The sequence below is a fragment of the Aedes albopictus genome, chromosome 2, assembly GCF_035046485.1.
Source record: "Aedes albopictus strain Foshan chromosome 2, AalbF5, whole genome shotgun sequence".
Lineage (NCBI taxonomy): Eukaryota > Metazoa > Arthropoda > Insecta > Diptera > Culicidae > Aedes > Aedes albopictus.
The window spans coordinates 456,332,801-456,352,682 of NC_085137.1; the positions used below are offsets into that span (position 1 = coordinate 456,332,801).

Consider the following 19,882-nt stretch of genomic DNA (forward strand, 5'->3'; position numbering starts at 1 on the left):
TGTTATGATGTCTGTCTGTCTGTCTGTCTGTCTGTCTGTCTGTCTGTCTGTCTGTCTGTCTGTCTGTCTGTCTGTCTGTCTGTCTGTCTGTCTGTCTCTGTCTGTCTGTCTGTCTGTCTGTCTGTCTGTCTGTCTGTCTGTCTGTCTGTCTGTCTGTCTGTCTGTCTGTCTGTCTGTCTGTCTGTCTGTCTGTCTGTCTGTCTGTCTGTCTGTCTGTCTGTCTGTCTGTCTGTCTGTCTGTCTGTCTGTCTGTCTGTCTGTCTGTCTGTCTGTCTGTCTGTCTGTCTGTCTGTCTGTCTGTCTGTCTGTCTGTCTGTCTGTCTGTCTGTCTGTCTGTCTGTCTGTCTGTCTGTCTGTCTGTCTGTCTGTCTGTCTGTCTGTCTGTCTGTCTGTCTGTCTGTCTGTCTGTCTGTCTGTCTGTCTGTCTGTCTGTCTGTCTGTCTGTCTGTCTGTCTGTCTGTCTGTCTGTCTGTCTGTCTGTCTGTCTGTCTGTCTGTCTGTCTGTCTGTCTGTCTGTCTGTCTGTCTGTCTGTCTGTCTGTCTGTCTGTCTGTCTGTCTGTCTGTCTGTCTGTCTGTCTGTCTGTCTGTCTGTCTGTCTGTCTGTCTGTCTGTCTGTCTGTCTGTCTGTCTGTCTGTCTGTCTGTCTGTCTGTCTGTCTGTCTGTCTGTCTGTCTGTCTGTCTGTCTGTCTGTCTGTCTGTCTGTCTGTCTGTCTGTCTGTCTGTCTGTCTGTCTGTCTATCTGTTTGTCTGTTTGTTTGTCTGTCTTATGTCGTTTTCGTTTTTGCGCCGGTGCTACACCGCTTCGTGCTACACTTTTCGCTGAATAATCGAACATTTTCGGTGCAGTTGCATTGGTGTGCGTGTATAAACACCAAAATATTGACAACTTCGCAAACGCTGATTGGTGGACACGGTGTGCACCTGCTACACTCCAGATTTTTTGAGTGCTACACTATCATGCGCGGTGCAGAAAAAGTGCTGCACCGGTGTAGCACGAAAATCAAAAACGAACACTTTCGGTGCAAAAGTGCTACACCGGTGTAGCACCACCGCAAAAACGAAAACGACATTAAGTTTATCTGGCACAGTGTATATCCCGCCACATTTTGTTTCGCGGCTCGAATCAGTTCCAAAATGCGTTGACCACTAAACAATACAAGCTTTCTTTTGCAAAAAATAAAAATCCCACAAAATCGTGTGATATAAAATGCTTTTATTTACCCCATAATCATACTAAACTTACATCCAAGAACAAAAATGTGTAACAGAAAAAAGTCTTTCGCGCACTCCCTCTTACCCTAGCGTTTGTTTTTTTTTATACTACAACCATTACCAAACACGTTGGCTATTCCAATGTGTTTGTTTGTGTATGTTGCAGTAAGAATCTGATCTGATTGCTGCTACCAAATAGTCAATAATTAAAAACAGGAATTTCATTCTCACTGCACGCACACAGCTTTGCCCGCTGTTGATTAATTATTATTGCATTATTTTACCAAGGAAGCGAATTTGATTTTTGTTTTTTTTTGTGTTTTTTTTACTCTTTTTAAATGCTGGAACGAGTTTCGTCTACATTTTGAAACGTATCCTAGTTGTTTGTTTATGCTGCGCATCTCGATAGCTCGCGCCTGCTAGCTTTCGAGTGTTTGTGTGTGTTTTCCTATTTATTTATTTGTTTATATGCGCGAATTTAAAAAAGGCTGCTGGTTTTTGTTTTGTTTCTTTACTTTGTTAGCTTTATTTATGCAATTTCTGCTAATTGTTGTTCTCGGTTTCTTTTATTGTTGTTACTGGGTCGTTTCCATCTTTGCACTAACATTTGCAAAGTTTGTAAATCGCCGGAACTTATTTCCTATTAACCGTTTTGTCCCTTGCTATTAATTAATGGAATGCTGCTGTTTCCATTTCGAAAAAACAATAACTAAAATTAAAAAAACTGATTGCTGCGGATTTTTTGTTTCCAAAAGTTTTGCTGTTTGGTTTTTTTTTTGTCGCGACTGCCTCGCTCCGAATGCGTGTGGTTGTGTGTGTACCTCTACGTTGATATGCCTCCGGCCAGCTTCTCGTACGACGTGGGCTTCTCCGGTGCTACGTAGTTGTCAACATCGTCGTCGTCGTTCCAGCGTTTCCCCGTCAGCACGGCGAACGGCCAGAACGAGACGTTCTCCGTCACTCAGGAGTTTCGCTGTTCCTCCGCCTGGCGGCGCATGAGCTCGGCCTTTCGGCGCTTGGCCGACAGGAAGACGATCCAGCAGAATCCGATGATATTGGCGACAAGCACGCGTAGCTGGGGAATGAAAAACAAAAGAGATATAGTTACGATCACTAAAATTTAGACTGGCTTAGTATAATTGAAGCGGTTAGACTATTGGTGAGCTCGTTCGATATTACTTATTTGATAATGCCTTGCTCGGCGTACCTCCTCTAGATAACTACTGGAGTACAGTAAAAGCAGCCAAGGCGATTCCGAAGAGAACAACCTAGAGTGCGTGGAACGATACCAATATAACGAATGGTTCAACGAAGATTACATATCGATTTTGGAGGAGAAGAACGCAGCGTGACAACAATGCTGCAGCATAGAACCCGGCAGAATTCCAGCTAGCTAACACACGACCGAATATGATGCCACAGTGGATGCTTTATGTGTACACTTTACACGCGGGTTAATGAAAGCATGTACGATTATGAACTCTACTTCAGCATCCTATTCATCATCTTATAGGGTTCCGTGTTAGCTGGGAATGTGGAGATGTATAGACAGAAGCAGAGGCAGCAGACCTGTCTCCAAAGAACACGTGAGGGGATTGAAAGATGGAAGCAATACTTCGATGAACATCTGAATGTCAGTGCAGCGGAGGACGAACATGGTCCAACTCTCACGCTGAGGGATGTTATTATTAAGAATGTAATTCACGAGTTAAAAACCAACAAAGCAGCTGGCAAGAATGATACCTGCATCGGTTGATACTCAGGATCTGAGAATCAAACAGCTACAGAAGGAAGGAAGGATTTTGAGCGGGACAGTTGACATTCAAGACGACTAATGGAGAGTTTGGATCAGTACAGTACAGCATTCATGCGAAGTAGATTCAACCCACACCCCCCGGAATACTCACCATCGGAGGCACAAACCGGAAGTTGATCAGCACCGGCAGCGTGAGGTACTTCCAATTGTTGACCAGGATCAGCTTGTACAGGTCGTTCAGGTTGCTGACGCCATCCTCGTGGCTTTTGCCCTCGAAGCGGGTGATGAAGTAGAGCGACAGGGCGGTGATGGCCGGTGCAAAAATGGCCCGTTCACCCAGCAGCATCAACAGCTGCTTGAAGCGGTGATCGTTTGTGATCCGTTCGAGCCATTGGTAGAACACGTGCGACAGCGGTCCGGTGAAGATCAACCCAAACAGGCCATAGGCGACCAGTGTGTCGGAGTTTACTTTTTTCGTGCCGGCGATTTTCTGGGAGCAGTAGTTGGCCGAGGTGGCGATGACACAGCTGAAAAAAAAAACGTAAATATGATGTGAAAATTTGGAACTAATCTCGACTGGACACGGGGGGTAATATTTTGTTTGTTTTATGGCACCATGCGACGCTATCAGTGGGATTGTACCCAACGGTGAAGTGATAAGGCATTTCGAATGAAAGATTGCACGGTTATGCATTCGTGTCTTTAGATAATAATTTCCAAGAGAAGCCAAAGTCAGCGTTTGGATGCAAAAACATCTTTGAGGATTGACTACGCTTGCACATACAATTTGTGTAACCCTTCGTCTTTCAAATATGTCAATCTGCATAATACAATTTAGCCTAGAACAAGCTTATATAGAAATCATTCAATTTCGCAGGGTAGGTGTTTCACGTATGTTTCAGAGGCGTATCAAGGCTTTGCAATTTCAGGAGGGTTCCAAAAGGATTTCCGTTGGATTTAGGCAACGTCCTTAAAACCCCCTTTAACCCTCTAAAATACCTAAACATCCAGAAACGCTCTTAAAACCCCTTGAAAAGCCCCTGAAACCTATCGAGGTGCCAACATCGACTCCGACCACTGTCTGGTGATGGTTAAACTGCGCCCAAAACTTTCCGTTATCAACAATGTACGGTACCGGCGACCGCAACAGCACAACCTAGAGCGACTAAAACAACCGGATGTCGCCTCGACATACGCGCAGAATCTCGAGGCCGTGTTGCCAGACGAGGGCGAGCTCGATGAGGGCTCTCTAGAGGACTGCTGGGATACAGTGAAAGCAGACATCAACGACGCATCCGAGAGCACCATCGGGTACGCGGAACGGAATCGACGTAACGAATGGTTCGACGAAAAGTTCAGAACAGTTTTGGAAGAGAGCGCGGGCGGTAATGCTGCAGCAAGGGACCCGTCAGAACGTGGAACGTTACAAACAGAAGCGGAAACAGCAGACCCGCCTCTTTCGGGAGAAAAAGCGCCGCCTGGAAAAAGCGGAGTACGAAGAAATGGAACTGCTGTGCCGTTCCCAAGAAACACGGAAGTTCTACCAGAAGCTCAACGCATCCCACAACGGCTTCATGCCGCGAGTCAAAATGTGCAGGGATAAGGACGGAGGCCTCTTGACGGACGGGCGTGAGGTGATCGAAAGGCGGAAGCAGCACTTCGATCAGCACCTGAATGGCGTGGAGAATGTGGGCACGGGAGACCACGGTAATGGAGGAAACGACGATACCAGTGCAGTAGAGGACGGAAATGAACCGACTCCCAAGCTGAGGGAAGTTAAGGATACCATTCACCAGCTCAAAACCAACAAAGCAGCTGGTAAGGATGGTATCGCTGCTGAACTCATCAAGATGGGCCCAGAAAAGTTGGCCACCTGTCTGCACCGGCTGATAGTCAGGATCTGGGAAACCGAACAGCTACCGGAGGAGTGGAAGGAAGGGGTTATCTGCCCCATTCACAAGAAAGGCGACCATTTGGAATGTGAGAACTTCAGGGCGATCACTATTTTGAATGCTGCCTACAAAGTGCTATCCCAGGTCATTTTCCGTCGTCTGTCACCTAAAACAAACGAGTTCGTGGGAAGTTATCAAGCCGGCTTCATCGACGTCCGGTCGACAACAGACCAGATCTTTACCGTACGGCAAATCCTCCAGAAATGCCGTGAATACCAGGTTCCAACGCATCACCTGTTCATCGACTTCAAAGCGGCATACGACAGTATTGACCGCGCAGAGCTATGGAGAATCACGGACGAAAACGGCTTTCCTGGGAAGCTGACTAGACTGATTAAAGCAACGATGGACGGTGTGCATAACTGCGTAAGGGTTTCGGGTAAACTCGCTGGGGACTGCGACAAGGTGATGAACTCAACATCGCTCTGGAAGGTGTGATGCTATGAGCGGGGCTCAACAGCCGGGGAACGATTTTCACAAAATCCGGACAATATGTGTGCTTTGCGGACGACATGGACATTATTGCCAGTACATTTGGAACGGTGGCAGAGCTGTACACCCGCCTGAAACGCGAAGCAGCAAAGGACTGGTGGTGAATGCCTCAAAAAACAATGTTCATGCTGGTAGGCGGAACCGAAAACGACCGGATGCGTCTGAGTAGTAATGTTACGATAGACGGGGATACTTTCGAGGTGGTGGAGGAATTCGTGTACCTCGGATCCTTACTGACGGCTGATAACACCGTGAGCCGTGAAATTCAGAAGCGCATCATCAGCGGAAGTCGGGCCTACTACGGGCTCCAGAAGAAACGGTCGAAAAAGATTCACCCACGCACCAAATGCACCATGTACAAAACGCTAATAGGACCGGTGATCCTCTACGGACACGAGACATGGACCATGCTCGACGAGGACCTGCAAGCACTCGGAGTTTTCGAGCGACGATCTTCGGCGTGTGCAGGAGAACGGTGTGTGGCGGAGAAGGATGAACCACGAGCTCGCTGCACTTTACGGCGAACCCAGCGTCCAGAAGGTGGTCAAAGCCGGAAGGATACGGTGGGCAGGACATGTTGCAAGAATGTCGGACAACAACCTTGCAAAGCTGGTGTTTGCAACTGATCCGGTGGGCACAAGAATGCGTGGAGCGCAGAGAGCACTATGGGCGGACCAGGTGGAGCGTGACCTGGCGAGCATTGGGCGCGACCGAGGATGGAGAGCGGCAGCCACAAACCGAGTATTGTGGCGTACTATTGTTGATTATGTCTTGTCTTAATGATGTTGAACAAAAAATGTATGTATGTATGTATGTACGTAATTTGGACATGCACGGCGATGTATGTCTTTTTCCGGAGAGCTAATAAAAGTGGACACTTCTCATTATTGATTATTTGATCAACCCTATTCTGATGACTTACGTTGAAAATAAGCTTAACAATTAAGAATTTACATCAAAATTATCGAAAATGTAAATTGTTTCACTAAAACCCCTCAAATGCACAGGTATGCAAGACGACATACACTTCACAGTGGTGTCCAAAATACATTACAAGTTTTCTACTGTAAATATATGTTAGTCATCTGACGAACTACATGGGGATGCTGTGCGATTGGATACTTAGAGGCGTATTCTGTAATAGTTATACAAATAGATGCCTGTTAAGCGGAGACATTTGATTATTTGCATGAAAATATTTGTTAATATATGGTACTTCCATTCATGGCTAAACATTGAGATAATTGCACTGTCCAAATTATATAGGGTGGGGCGGGGCAAGATGGGTCGCGGGGCAAGATGGGTCAGTACCATTTTCGGACGCATTACTCATGTTTTGATTATGTTAATAATTTTGTTAGATGACCAGCATGAATATACAAAAGTTTGGGGCATTGATTGAAAAATTATTCACTCTCATTGAAAATGAAAAATAAAATGGTTTTTAGCCATTTTTCTTATGCGATACATCCCATATAATCTCCATATAAACGGCCGCGGGGCAAGATGGGTCACCATCAATTTTGATCGTATTTTTGGAGCATTCAAAAGTTATTTATTTTTTATTACAAGACTATCTCATAACTGACTTCAACCAAGCGGAATGAACGCTTAAAATTATAACATAAAATTATGATAATTTTTTAATGAAAACATCGATTTTCAAGTCGCCTGAGGACCACTCGAATCGTAAAGTTTTTTTATATTCCAAATAAATGTATAAAATGTTTACTAGTAGCTCTTGTTTACTCAGTATGGATATGGAGCATATATGAATGCGGAACAAATATTATATTTTGACGTTTTTCGTTGAGAAAATGTGAATTACATAAAAGGTGACTCATCTTGCCCCGCCCTTTTTTCACGGCGCAAAATCGATCACTTTTTAAAACTGCTTGTTTAACATCATATTTTGTGTTTAATGATCTTTTTATCGACTTTTAGCATAGCTAACTAGTGTATTGAAGAGTAGCGGACGAATACAAACCAATACGATTTGTATTTACAAAGTTATGGTGATCCATCCTTAGGTGACCCATCTTGCCCCGCCCCACCCTATGCCTGAGGGTGTCCAAAACATATACCTATTCGGTGCTATTCTAACAGGCGATTGGAAATTGTGATTTTCTTAGCTTAAAATGCTTTCGTTAAGGTTTTTGTCACCAGGAACGCAAAGTACAATCATATTACAGGTATACCTCGATTTAGTGAACCCTCGATTATATAGACCCTCGATTTTATGTACATTTTACCTCGATTTTATGTACATTTTTTTATTTTAAAATTTTTAATATCCAATCAGTTTGTAGTTTGGACTACATCCAAACTTGTAGTTTGTATTATGGTGACATATAATGCAGGGGTTTCAACCTTTCGAAACGCGGAGCAATGCATATCAATAAATTGCTTTGTGAAGCACCCATAATAGCGCCAAAGCATGCCTCATGGCATACTTAGTTTAATATATTTACCTTAATCTCCCTATCTGAATTCATTTTTATGAATATCTCTCGCTTTATCGATGATCACGATAAGCGGAGTATATGTGGTGATTTTCTGCCGATATTTTTTACAGATCCCTTAGAAATGACAACATTTTTGGCGGATGCATGCAAACTATCCATTCGCCATACTTTCCTCAAAGCTTTCTAACAAACTTCTTCCAACATTTCTTACGACATCCTCACCGAGATTTTTGTTCATTGTAATGCTTCGATAACTTACTGACAAGATGTGTGATAAAATATTTCCAGGGCTGTAATGGTAAAATCAGAGCTAATTAGTCAAGGTTCCCCGATTTCAGTGCCCTTTCACTAGTAAACTGGAACAGTTGTTCATTCCCTGGAGGAATCTCTGAAAAAAACTTTTGAAGAAATCCCTACTGAAATTTGTGAAGTAATTCTAGGAATATTGAAGAAGTTTTTTAATATATTTCTGAAAGTATCACTAAAGAAATTTCAGAAGGAATTTTAAAAATCCGAATAAGATTTTAAATGAATTTCTGAAAAAGAAGCTAAAGGAATACCTGAAGAAACATCTGGAAACCCCTGGTAAAATACCTAACAAAACCGTTTGAGAAATTGAAAAAGAAACCTGGGGGATTTCTGGGAAAATTTAAAAAGGGAAACCCGGCGGAATCTCTAATGAAATCTCTGTGTGAATGTCTGCAGGAATCTCTGCAAGAATGACTTCCTGCCTTTCCATAGGAATCTTTATAAGAACCTATGAAAGAATCTGTGGAAACATTTCCGAAGGAATCCTTGAAGGAATTTCTAGTACTTTCTCAAAAATTCTTGGAGCAATTTCTAAAAGACAAATGTCTTGAAGGATTACACAGCGTAACAAAAAATAACTTTTTGTCTGTCTCAAGAGCAAACTTATGTGTCTCCGAAGGATTTTGGGCCGCTGAATCCGAATCCGGGCTCAGATTAGCTCTAACACGTCACAATTTTGAGCTATACCTCAATTTATAGGGCAAAATATGCGATTTTGGGCTTTTTTAACTGCAAGCCATTAAGCAAGGTAATATTTTTTTAAGCAATCAAAAGGTTAATTGGTCAATTAACATCTAAATTAACGACTCATGCAAAATATTTCGTTTTACCAAATCGAATTTGATAGTTTTAAGCGATTTATGTTAGGTACGATATTTCCCATACAAGTCATCCTCCAAAAGTTGCATGCAAGTTTTCAAACTAACATAAATAGCTTAAATCTATCAATTTTGATTAGGTAAATCGAAATATTTTGCATGAGTCGTTAATTTAGATGTTAATTGACCAATTAACCTTTTGATTGCTTAAAAAAATATTTCCAAGCTTAATGGCTTGCAGTCAAAAAAGCCCAAAATCGCATAATTTGCCCTATAAATTAGGGTATAGCTCAAAATTGTGACGTGTTAGAGCAAATCTGAGCCCGGATTCGGATTCAGCGGCCCAAAATCCTTCGGAGACACATAAGTTTGCTCTTGAGACAAAAAAATGTTGCGCAGTGTTATTGAAAGGAATGTGAAGACAACTTGTGCTGAGATTATCACCTCTTGTAGAATTTCCAAAACAATCCTTGGAGAAAATTATTTAGAAGAAGTGACAATTTTGAAGGAATTCTGAATTTCTGATTCTCAATGTATCCGTGAGTCATTAAAAAAAATCCATGGAGTATTTTTGAGAGAGTACATAGAAGGTTTTCTAGATTAATGCTTTGAAGAATGTCTGGGGGAATCTCAATGAAAAAAATAATCTGAAGAAATTCAATAATGAATTTCAGGAACAATCTATGCAAGATTTTTTGAAAGGAATCCATGCAACATTTTCGAGTGCAAGACTTTATTAAGGAGTTCTTAGATAAATGTCTGGGGGACATTATAAAGCCTAAAGGAATCCCTAGAAGATTTTGTGAGAGAATTTCTGACTGAATTTCTTTATGATTTCCTGGATGATTTTTGAAGAAAATCTACGAGGAGTTTCCAAAGGAGTCCCTGAAAAAATGGGTGATTTTTCAGGCACACGTGATAGATTTTTAAAAGAATACTAGGATGGACTTCAGCAAGGGTCCATGAAAGATTTATCGAAAACTCTGTGGAAGTTTTTTTTAAGTATTTTTTTGAAAAATTTGTAAAGAAATCTCTGGATGAAAATCTGGGAATTTATAATAAAATCTATGGGAGAGTCTCTCGAAAAACTTATGAAGGGATCCCTATGGGAGTTACTGTAGGGGTTCCTGCAAAAAAATCTCGAATGGGTTCCCCATTTTTTTTAAACTGTCCCTGGAGGAATTTCTAAAGAAATCCCAGGGAGATTTTCCGACAGGAACTAAGTTTTTTTTAAATTGGATTTTGCACGAATTTCTGGAGAAATTGGAAGTTGCTGTGGGAATTTTAGGTAAAATATTTGAAAGAATTTTCAAAATAACAAAATGAAGAAACATTTGAAACATTTTCTGAAAAACTTTCGAATAGTTTTTGCTGGAGGAACTTCTGTTCAAATTCAAGGATATTTTTTGGAAAAGAAAAATGAAGAAATTTCAGAAATAAATCATTCAAGATACTTTGAAAGAATTCTTTGTGGAATTTGTAGAATAGAAGGAATTTTTAAACAAACCCGCGAAGAAAATTTCAAAGTGAATCCATGGATTGATTGATTGATTGATTGATTGATTTGTCTTTATTAAAGAGACTTTCAGCCCTTGGCTGAATCCATGGAAGATTTTTTTAAAGAATCCGTGAGCGATTTTTTGGCCGAATACTCGGACAAATTTCCAAAAGATTTTTTAGAAAGATTTTTTAACAGAATTTCTGAAGAAATTTTTGGTAGATATCTACAATAGCTTCTCCAAATAAATGCCTAAAGAAAATTCTGAATGAATATGCAGAAGATTTTCTGATGTAATCCCTGGGTGAAATCTCTGAAATGATTTGTGAAAAATCATGAACGAATTGGTGAAGCAATTCATGCAAGATTTATTAAAAGAATTCTTTGTGACACATCTGGAGGACAGCATGAACGATTTTTTGAAATAACAACACGATGCTTTGATTTGAAAAGTTTTCTTTGGAGACCGTCGTGTTAAAGTGGAAAATTCTGGGTTCACCTAGGGGTTCACTTACTTTTATTTAACACCGAGTAGATAGCGGTACAAGCTTACACTATTCACACAGAAAGATCGTTCGGCAAATACAGCACAACCAGTAACTACACTCTATCAAGTTCTTGTCACGAATCTCTAAATTTCCGAGGAGCCCCTTGAGAAGGGAATCCCTGGAGGAATTCCTAGGCAAATAAATCCTCGGAGACATTTTCAAAAGAATCCTTGAATGATTTTCGGAACTTGAGTATTACTAATATACGCCAAAACTCCGAGCCTTTTATCGAAAACTCAGTTTTCCAACAGTTTTTATATGTTTTGGTGCATTTTGAAATACAATTTAATAAAAAAGTGAAATTAAAAAATTGGCTTAGATTTGATGTAAAATTCGATTTTTTAGACATTTCGAAAATAGAAATGTCCACTAAATCGAGGTATACCTGTATAAGCGTATTAGTGACTTTGTAAAACAATTAATTGCTTTCTAAGGAAGCTAGGGGACGATTTTTCCAACGTTGTCCTCAGCCTGTTCAAAATACATGAATTACCCTATTCCGCATTGCGATTGAAATTTGTACGGAAGTTGGTATGGGCAAACGTACTTTTTTGCATTTTACTCATAAGTTGTCTTTTGTCTAATACCACGTAACTAATGACGTTAAAGTATAGCCTAGGACATGCCGAAAACCGCAAAGTGATCCGACGCTTGTGAAAAAAGTAATTCGCCTGGTAACTTAGGCTAAAAATTGAGATCGGTATTATCGGTAGTCGAACGTTTTTCAAAGCCCATTATATCAGACTTAAATGCTCAAAATTTCATAGCATTCGGTTTATTGAATCCGGAGATATATTGCTAATTTAGAGAGAATTTTCCGCTTTATGGAAGATTGAAAAGCTACCGCAGCTGTCAGACTGATGCTTTTTACCAAGGTATCTTCAATCAGTCCAAGGATACCTTGGATCGAGCCGATGATCATTTGATGAAAAAACTTCATTGACTTCCGCTGCCTTTCCTATGCGTTAAACATTACGTCGGAAGTAGTGCGCTGTATAGAAAACCAGATTTACTGTACAGCGCACTACTTCCGACGTTACGTTTAATGCATAGGAAAGGCAGCGGAAGTCAATGAAGTTTTTTCGGAAATCAATTTAGTGCTAAACGCACAATATTTGTTGTTGCTTTTCAGAACATTTGACTGTTCAAGCGCATGCTTTGATATGGCCAAACTTTGCAATGATACGATGATTTTCATGGCTGCGGTAGGACTTTGACAGCTGCGGCGGCTACCACAGAGTGGAAAATTTTCTAAAATTCTGCAATAACAGCTCAAAGTTGGCTATCGGATAATTCTGGAGTTCGATTTGAATAGGTCGTATCTGCATAGGAATCATAGCCAACTTACGACCTTTTCAAATCGAGCGCCAGAATTGAATTATATCTTTTTCTATAATCTTTCTTACTTCGTGTAGAATAGACCGATCTTTTCCAAGTTTGGACCACTGACACGAACCTAGTTTTTGTTCAGGGTGCATTCTCAGATTCAACCAATGATCTCTACTAATTCTTATGGATCATCTCTAAAATTTTCGGGGGATTACTTTTGAAATGCCTGAATTCTTTAATGAAAAATGTCTGTAGAATTATCAGTAGAAAAACAAATTGCTGGATAAAATTCTTTGACAGAATTTCTGTAAAAAACTAGAGGAATTTTTAAGAATGCATGGCAAGCATCGGGAGATGACTGATGAAAACTTTTCAAAATATTTCAGCGAAAAAAATGTGTAATAATTCCTCTAACATTTCCATTGCCGATCTAATGGAGATACACACATTCAACTTTCGAAGGAAGAGCAAATTTATGTCCAGGAATTCCATTCATTATAATCTATCAGCAGTATTCCGAATTATCTGTAGAATTTTCAGAATGATGTATTCGTAGAGGTATTTTCCTAAAAATTCCTAGATCATTGCCGGAATCACTCCGGATAATCTTTTGAGGGTGATCTTGGGGGAAACACAAAAGATACATGTAAATCTCTGCAAGAATTTCAAAAACTTTGGGGAGAAACCTCGGCAGGCATTCCTGGATAAACTACTGCATAAACTCCAGCAAGCGAACCTTGATAATGTTCAACTTTGTTCTTAGCTTTGCAGCGTAAGATCTACCATACTGCCGTAATTCTGCAAAGCGACGTAAGCGACATTGATAGTTTTGGCCCATTTTTTGGTTATTTTGCATAAAACTCTTGGTCATCCTCTAAGTTTCTTTCCATAGATGATAGATTACGACTAGATCTTGCATTCTAATATATACAGCAGGTACACTCCCGTTCAAAAGTTTGGGGTCACCCCCTCAAAAACATGTCATTTTTTTAGGCCCATATCTCCGCCAATTTGCGTCCGATTTCAAAACCCTAGGTTTAATTCAAAAGATAATAAGTCAAAGAAACTTTGAACATAATTAAAAAAAAAACTTTTTCATAAAATTTTGTATGTAAACTTAACCCAAAGTTGCCAAATTTTCTAAAAAAGGAATATAAATTTACGGCAGTGTCGCTGGAAGTTGCGTCGACCAAATTTTAAGATGAGAGCGGTAATATGACCCATTTTCTATAAGCTTTCAACTGCTTTTTACAGAACTTAGCTAAAAAATCTAGAAAAAAAGTTATTAAGTAAATTAATCCTTGATGTCATCGACCAAAAGTTTGGGGTCACCCCTCAAAATGCTGTATCGGCCAAAAGTTTGGGGTCACTTTCGTAAAACATGGAAAAGTGATTTGGTGATATCTTCGTCATCTATAGTTCAATTTTAATTATTTTTGGCTCATTTCAAAGATAATTAACTAAATTTACGTTTGATGTCTTCAACTTAACGTATTTAACGATATTTGTATATAAAAATGTTATGTAAAGTTAGCACATTTTACCAAGCTTCAAAAAAATGAGGCAACTTTACGTTAAGTTTTAGTATGTAAATTTCAATAAATATGTGTGGTTCAATGTCTATGCAGTAAGTATCATTCATTTTGTTTCAAAAAAGCCAAGAAGAATTAAATTTGAATGAAAGATGACAAAGATATCAACAAATCACTTTTCCATGTTTAACGATAGTGACCCCAAACTTTTGGCCGATACAGCATTTTGAGGGGTGACCCCAAACTTTTGGTCGATGACATCAAGGATTAATTTACTTAATAACTTTTTTTCTAGATGTTTTTAGCTAAGTTCTGTAAAAAGCAGTTGAAAGCTAATAGAAAATGGGTCATATTACCGCTCTCATCTTAAAATTTGGTCGACCCAACTTTCAGCGACACTGCCGTAAGTTTATATTCATTTTTTAGAAAATTTGGCAACTTTGGGTTAAGTTTACAGACAAAATTTTTTGAAAAAGTTTCTTTTAAATCACGCTCAAAGTTTCTTTGACTTATTATCTGTTGAATGAAACCTAGGGTTTTGAAATCGGACACAAATTGGCGGAGATATGGGCCTTAAAAAATGACATGTTTTTGAGGGGGTGACCCCAAACTTTTGAACGGGAGTGTATATCACAGTGATATTTTTACAACAGAACAGATATTATTTATAATATACCAAACAATGTCGAAATTTTTAATGGCGCTTACATCACTTTGCCCATATAGCCGAGGCGATAAACGCACGGGTATTCAGCATGACCATGCTGAGGGTGACGGGTTCGATTCCCGGTCGGTCCAGGATCTTTTCGTAAAGGAAATTTCCTTGACTTCCTTGGGCATAGAGTATCTTCGTGCCTGCCACACGATATACACATGCAAAATGGTCATTGGCAGAGGAAGCTCTCAGTTAATAACTGTGGAAGTGCTCATAGAACACTAAGCTGAGAAGCAGGCTTTGTCCCAATGAGGACGTTACGCCAAGAAGAGAGAGAGAGATCACTTTGCAGAATTACGGCAGCATATCAAGATTTGATTTTGGTGTTTGGCTACTCGATTACTTTTAATGAAAATGAATTCCAGGTTCAACTTTTGATAAACAGCGTAAACCGCTGATTATATATAATCCTGACTAAACATCGCGATCACCAAGGCAATCTTCGACTATTGAATTCTCATTATCGTGAAGTATTTCAAAAATCAGATAACCACCATGGCTTACGCAGTTATTTAAGCAGTTTAGTGAATTTCCCCATTATTTTTATTTGCCTTGTTTTTATTTTCCTTGTGTTTTATTTTCCATCACTAATAAACATTTCATTTCAGGAGGATCTTCGCCTTAACATATTGCTCTGTTTCAGTAAATAAATAATATTCAGGTGAGTACAAATAACAAATCTGTAAATTATTCATTGAATATCAACTGTGCTCTATACTGTCGAGTACAGCTTCTCATACCACAATCTCTTTTTTTTTTGTTAGACGTTAATCTAACATCCCTACCCTTCTCTAGCGATTAAAAGTGCGTGACCACGTATACAATGGAAAGTTTATTTGCAAAGCAACGATGTTTCTCTATTTGTTCAACACTATCATGTATAAAAAAGTATTATTTATTCCAATTATTATTTTGTTACATTAGATGATAGATTTTTTAAAACACCTGAAGTTGAACACTGTACATATAGCCAAACGATGTGAGCTAGCGCCTATGCTATGCTTTGTTTTGTTATGTGATTATATCAGACCACTGTGGTATTCTTAAGTATGAAAAATTAAACTGTAACCAGTGCAACAAAATAAATTATTGAAGCATTAGATTATAAATGCTACGATGTAAATATTACCTCGATATACCAGCAACTCATTCATGTATACACTGATCATTCAAGCTTCATTATTTGCCCAACAAAAACATATAATAATTTCTGTTTCCCCGTGTCATGCTTTCGTCAGCTTCAGCCTAGAGTTGCATATTTTTTGGACGATTAACTATTTGACCCTGACCGCTGGCTGCTATAGCAGACTGTATACAGTCATTTTGTGCAGCCACCATCCATCCATGCTATAAGCGAGCTCTACTGCAAGATGCGCTGAGTTCATCAAAATGCTGTTTTCCATCTACTTTTCTGCAATGCAACACCGGGGTTGACTGACTTGACTGAGAGCACCAAAATTGGTATCTCATCATCTAACCGGGTGCGAATTCCAGGTTTCCAAATAAGAGGCAAACGACGATATCGCGATACGCGCCACTGATATGCAATCGATGTGGTGCAGAAAGGCAATACAATTGATAGGACCTTCGACGGGAGGCCAAAAGACTAAAATTCATCAAGGACTTCACTTACCTGGTGATGGACTTGGTCCGGACCGGGTGATTGAACAGCTGTTCAAAGTACGCTCCGAGCAAACTGTAGAACGGTTTCGACAGCGACATCTTTCACCACTGGATTGTGATCGGTGATCCTCTCCGTTCAATTCCTTTGGCGCAGTATTCCGAGTAGTGCGAGATGCGAAGTATAAGCACGTAATCCGAGGCGTTGATAATGCGGTAGTTATGGGGATCAAGAGATTAAGAATTTTAGTTTCGTTCGTCTCTCTCTCTCTACTATATTGCACACACTTGGAACAGGGTTAAACGCGGTAGATTCGGTCACACTTGGCCGCCGAGTCCGAGTGCCGTTGATGAACTGCACTCGAGAGAGAGTATAATGAGCCAATTACCTAATTAAAAATGTCTGCTTACTAAGTCGCTTATCTGGAGGCCCACTGGCTTAGCTTTTGACTGTGGATGTTATTGGGATTCGAGTCGGTCAGCGTATGACAGTATTCGTGTTATTCGCAAATGACACCAGTCGGGGTATTTATAAAAGCAGAAAAATAAAGTACACAATATATGTAAGTCCACTCCTGATAACGCACAATCAGATATGACGGATGAGTGATAACAGTGTAAACAGGAGAAAGCTATTGCTGCTCTTCTGGTAGCTTCAAACAGGTCCACTGCAGCGACTTCTGCATTGCCATTTAGGGGCTTCAGCGCACCACTAGGCCCACTCTCCCATGGAAACCTAAGCAGGATCGAACACAACTCATCTTACCTGCAATGCACATTGCACACTTAATGCAGAATTGCAATATACTTACTGCTGCCAAGCCCCTTGCTTCGTATCTTCTCGATATCCAATCGCTGAACCAACGTGTGCGGAGGGAGGTACTTACTAAAAACGCGTGATTGTGATTGACCTAAAACCTAGCAACTCTCTAACTGTTAATGAATTTTTCTGCCCCTCTGTGTTTGCCTTATAGTGCCATCCAGTAGTGGCAGCAACAGCAGCAGTAAGTAGTGAGTACTGCGTCAAAATGCGTACGAGGAATGCTCTGCTCGTGTATGTTGGACTGCCATCCCCGAGCTGACAGCAGTGAAAAACTCGAGCTGGAAGATGTCTATCGAGAAGGCGACAAAGTCGCATGATAGAAGTAACATGTATCGTATAGCATATCTTCATCGATATTGGGATTTTGAGTGAGAAGTTGGGGAATGAGAAGAAATTCAGTGAGAAGGCTATCTTCAGTTACCCCTGCATGTCGCCTATATCGCACGCCAATGGTAAACGTTATCACACTTCAGTAAAATCGTTTCTAAGACGATATTAGAGGATATAAAATTTAAAACGGAATTACTTCAGTTTTCATAAATGATATGCGACCTTACTCTTGATGCTTTGTTAGCTATAAAGTAACGTAACTCCAGCGCCAAGCGTATGCAGACATTTAATCAAAAATTTCTCCAGATATTCCTTTAAGGGCGGACGGGACGGTCGAGGAAATATCCGCCATTGCTCTGTTTCTACTAAGATGGTAATCTCGGATTTTACTTCATATAATGGAACAAAAATCTATCATTGTGTATGCTCACTTGCAGTGCATATGCTGATTGTTTTTCAGCCTCATCTGTGCGATAGAAATCGAGATTACCATCTTCAAAATCGCGAGGCAAATTGTTAGAAAGAGAGGGAAGATAGGAAAAATAACACAGCGTCCCGATTCACCTTAATAAAACTTTAAGCGATGTCTTCAGACACTATTCCAGAGTTTTTTAGAAAAAGTTTCAAAAGTTCCTTCAAAACTTTGTACTGGGGCTACTTTGGAAATTCTTTCAAGAATTTCGCCAGAACTTCCCAAAAAAAAATCCAATTTCTTCAGAAATTCCACTAGGCCACTATTCCAGAAGTTTCACAAAGAGTTGTGTATGAGTTTCTGCAAAAATTCCTCCAGGGTTTTCTTTAGAAAATCCATCAGAGATTTTGTTTCGAGATTTTTTTCCGAATTTCCCAACTAACATTTATTGCGAATGTAAACGTCAACAAAGCGTTCTCAATACGGCTTGATGCTGAGTTACTGTGTTGTACATATGGACGGAAGCTTCAATGCAAGCCCTATACCAATTAATCCGGCGAACTTAATCCACTTGTACATGCTGTGCGATCAGCTTCTATGCCACCTAGTCATAGCTCTTTTCTCGGCTCCTAAGTAACCACTAACTGAATAACATCTTGAGAAGGCGCTTTTTCAGCCTTTTCGCAGTTGTTAAATAACAGTTTTACGGCATCCCCAAATTAAACGATTAAATATAATTAGGTTATGGATACCGTGACGCAATGCATGTGGAACTGGAATTATCACTTTTAAAATTGAATAATTAAAGTACTTGCCGCTACTTGGAATCGAACTCTCGATCTCCGTATCCACTGGTCCCGATGATGTTCTCGCTGCCACACTATATAAATAACATAGAAAATAGCCCGTTTTGTTTTACTCCAGACAAGGCTTCATAATTGTGCCGCAAGAAACCTTACCCAACCTCATCTTGCTGCAAAACTTGTGAAACGTCAAACGCAATAATGTTTACATTGAACAAGCTGTGTGGTTGCGCGAACAGATTCTTCTTCACAGCTTCTAGCTGAAAGAGTGTTCTTTGAACGGCTACGAAGCGCTGCTGTTTTGTGTTTTGGCAACATTACGAAACGTACTGTATAAAAGCAGCTGTTGTAGTGGCTGGGACTCTTAAGTGCCCCACACAATGCATACGTTTGCGTGTGCGTGACAGTAGTTTGACACATTTCCCATGGGAAAACTGTCAAAAAAACGCAAACCTCGACGGAACGGACGCTATGTGTTCCAGGCTTTACTCAATTTACACATCTTCCGGCATTGAATCAAAGTGCTATAAAAGCAACCCAAATAATTTCACAGTACAGACATGGATAGCTGTAAAGAATTTGTGTAGTTGCTATATATCCCGCTTAAAGTTTGTTTTGACAATAATGTTTATATCCGACAAGCCCTGTTGGTAAACCAACAGTTTCTTTAATACAGCTTCTAGCCGTAATGAAATTGCATAACGGCCTTTAAAGCGCTGTTGGTTTGGGCGTTTGTCAGTATAATGAATTGTACTGTATAGTAGCAGCTGTTTTGTTAGTGGGGACTCCTATTCGATGTGTTCAAGTTTTCACATCTTCCGGAAAATCTCCCGGAGTTGGAATAGAGTGGAGTAAAGGCAGCCCCAGTGACAAGCAATGGATTTCTGAAAACCGAGTTTGGTAGCTATATGGAGCTTGTTTTGGAAGTCGTGTATTAGCTTATGATTTATATTTGACTAGCTTTCCTTTTATTCAGCGTTGGCTACTTTTACTCAATGATTACACAACAGAAAGCAAATGACAGAAGCTTATAGCGCTGAAAATGTTAGTTGGGTTTTTTTTTCGGAAATTCGGGTTTTTTTCGGAAGTATTTCCCAAGCGACCTTCCAAGGGGTTTCTAAAACATTCTCTGGGGTTTGATTTACAATTTGCTCCAGGGTTTTTTTTTTTTGAAAATCTGAATTTCTGTCAGCCAATCTTCCTGGGATTTCTTTAGAAATTCTTCAAGGGAATTTTTTTTTTTTAAATACGCGATCCATTCGGGAG

General features: G+C 40.0%; 1 protein-coding gene across 4 annotated transcripts; it reads right to left on the bottom strand.

Annotated features, from left to right (window-relative positions):
• Positions 1–1,195: 1,195 nt before the first annotated feature.
• LOC109418985 (PXMP2/4 family protein 3) lies at positions 1,196–17,340 on the bottom strand. Of its 4 annotated transcripts, none has more exons than XM_019693212.3 (5): positions 17,061–17,340; positions 16,638–16,698; positions 16,262–16,394; positions 3,122–3,497; positions 1,196–2,289 (listed from the first exon to the last, which is right to left on the bottom strand). In XM_019693212.3, the coding sequence occupies exons 3-5, from the start codon at positions 16,348–16,350 to the stop codon at positions 2,176–2,178; spliced, it is 579 nt and encodes a 192-aa protein (XP_019548757.1). In that variant the 5' UTR covers positions 16,351–16,394; positions 16,638–16,698; positions 17,061–17,340; the 3' UTR covers positions 1,196–2,175. The 4 variants fall into 4 exon arrangements, with proteins under 4 accessions (XP_019548757.1, XP_029709796.1, XP_019548759.1 ...); XM_029853936.2 differs by having other exon boundaries at positions 16,638–16,984; XM_019693214.3 differs by lacking the exon at positions 16,638–16,698.
• Between the last annotated feature and the right edge of the window lie 2,542 nt (positions 17,341–19,882).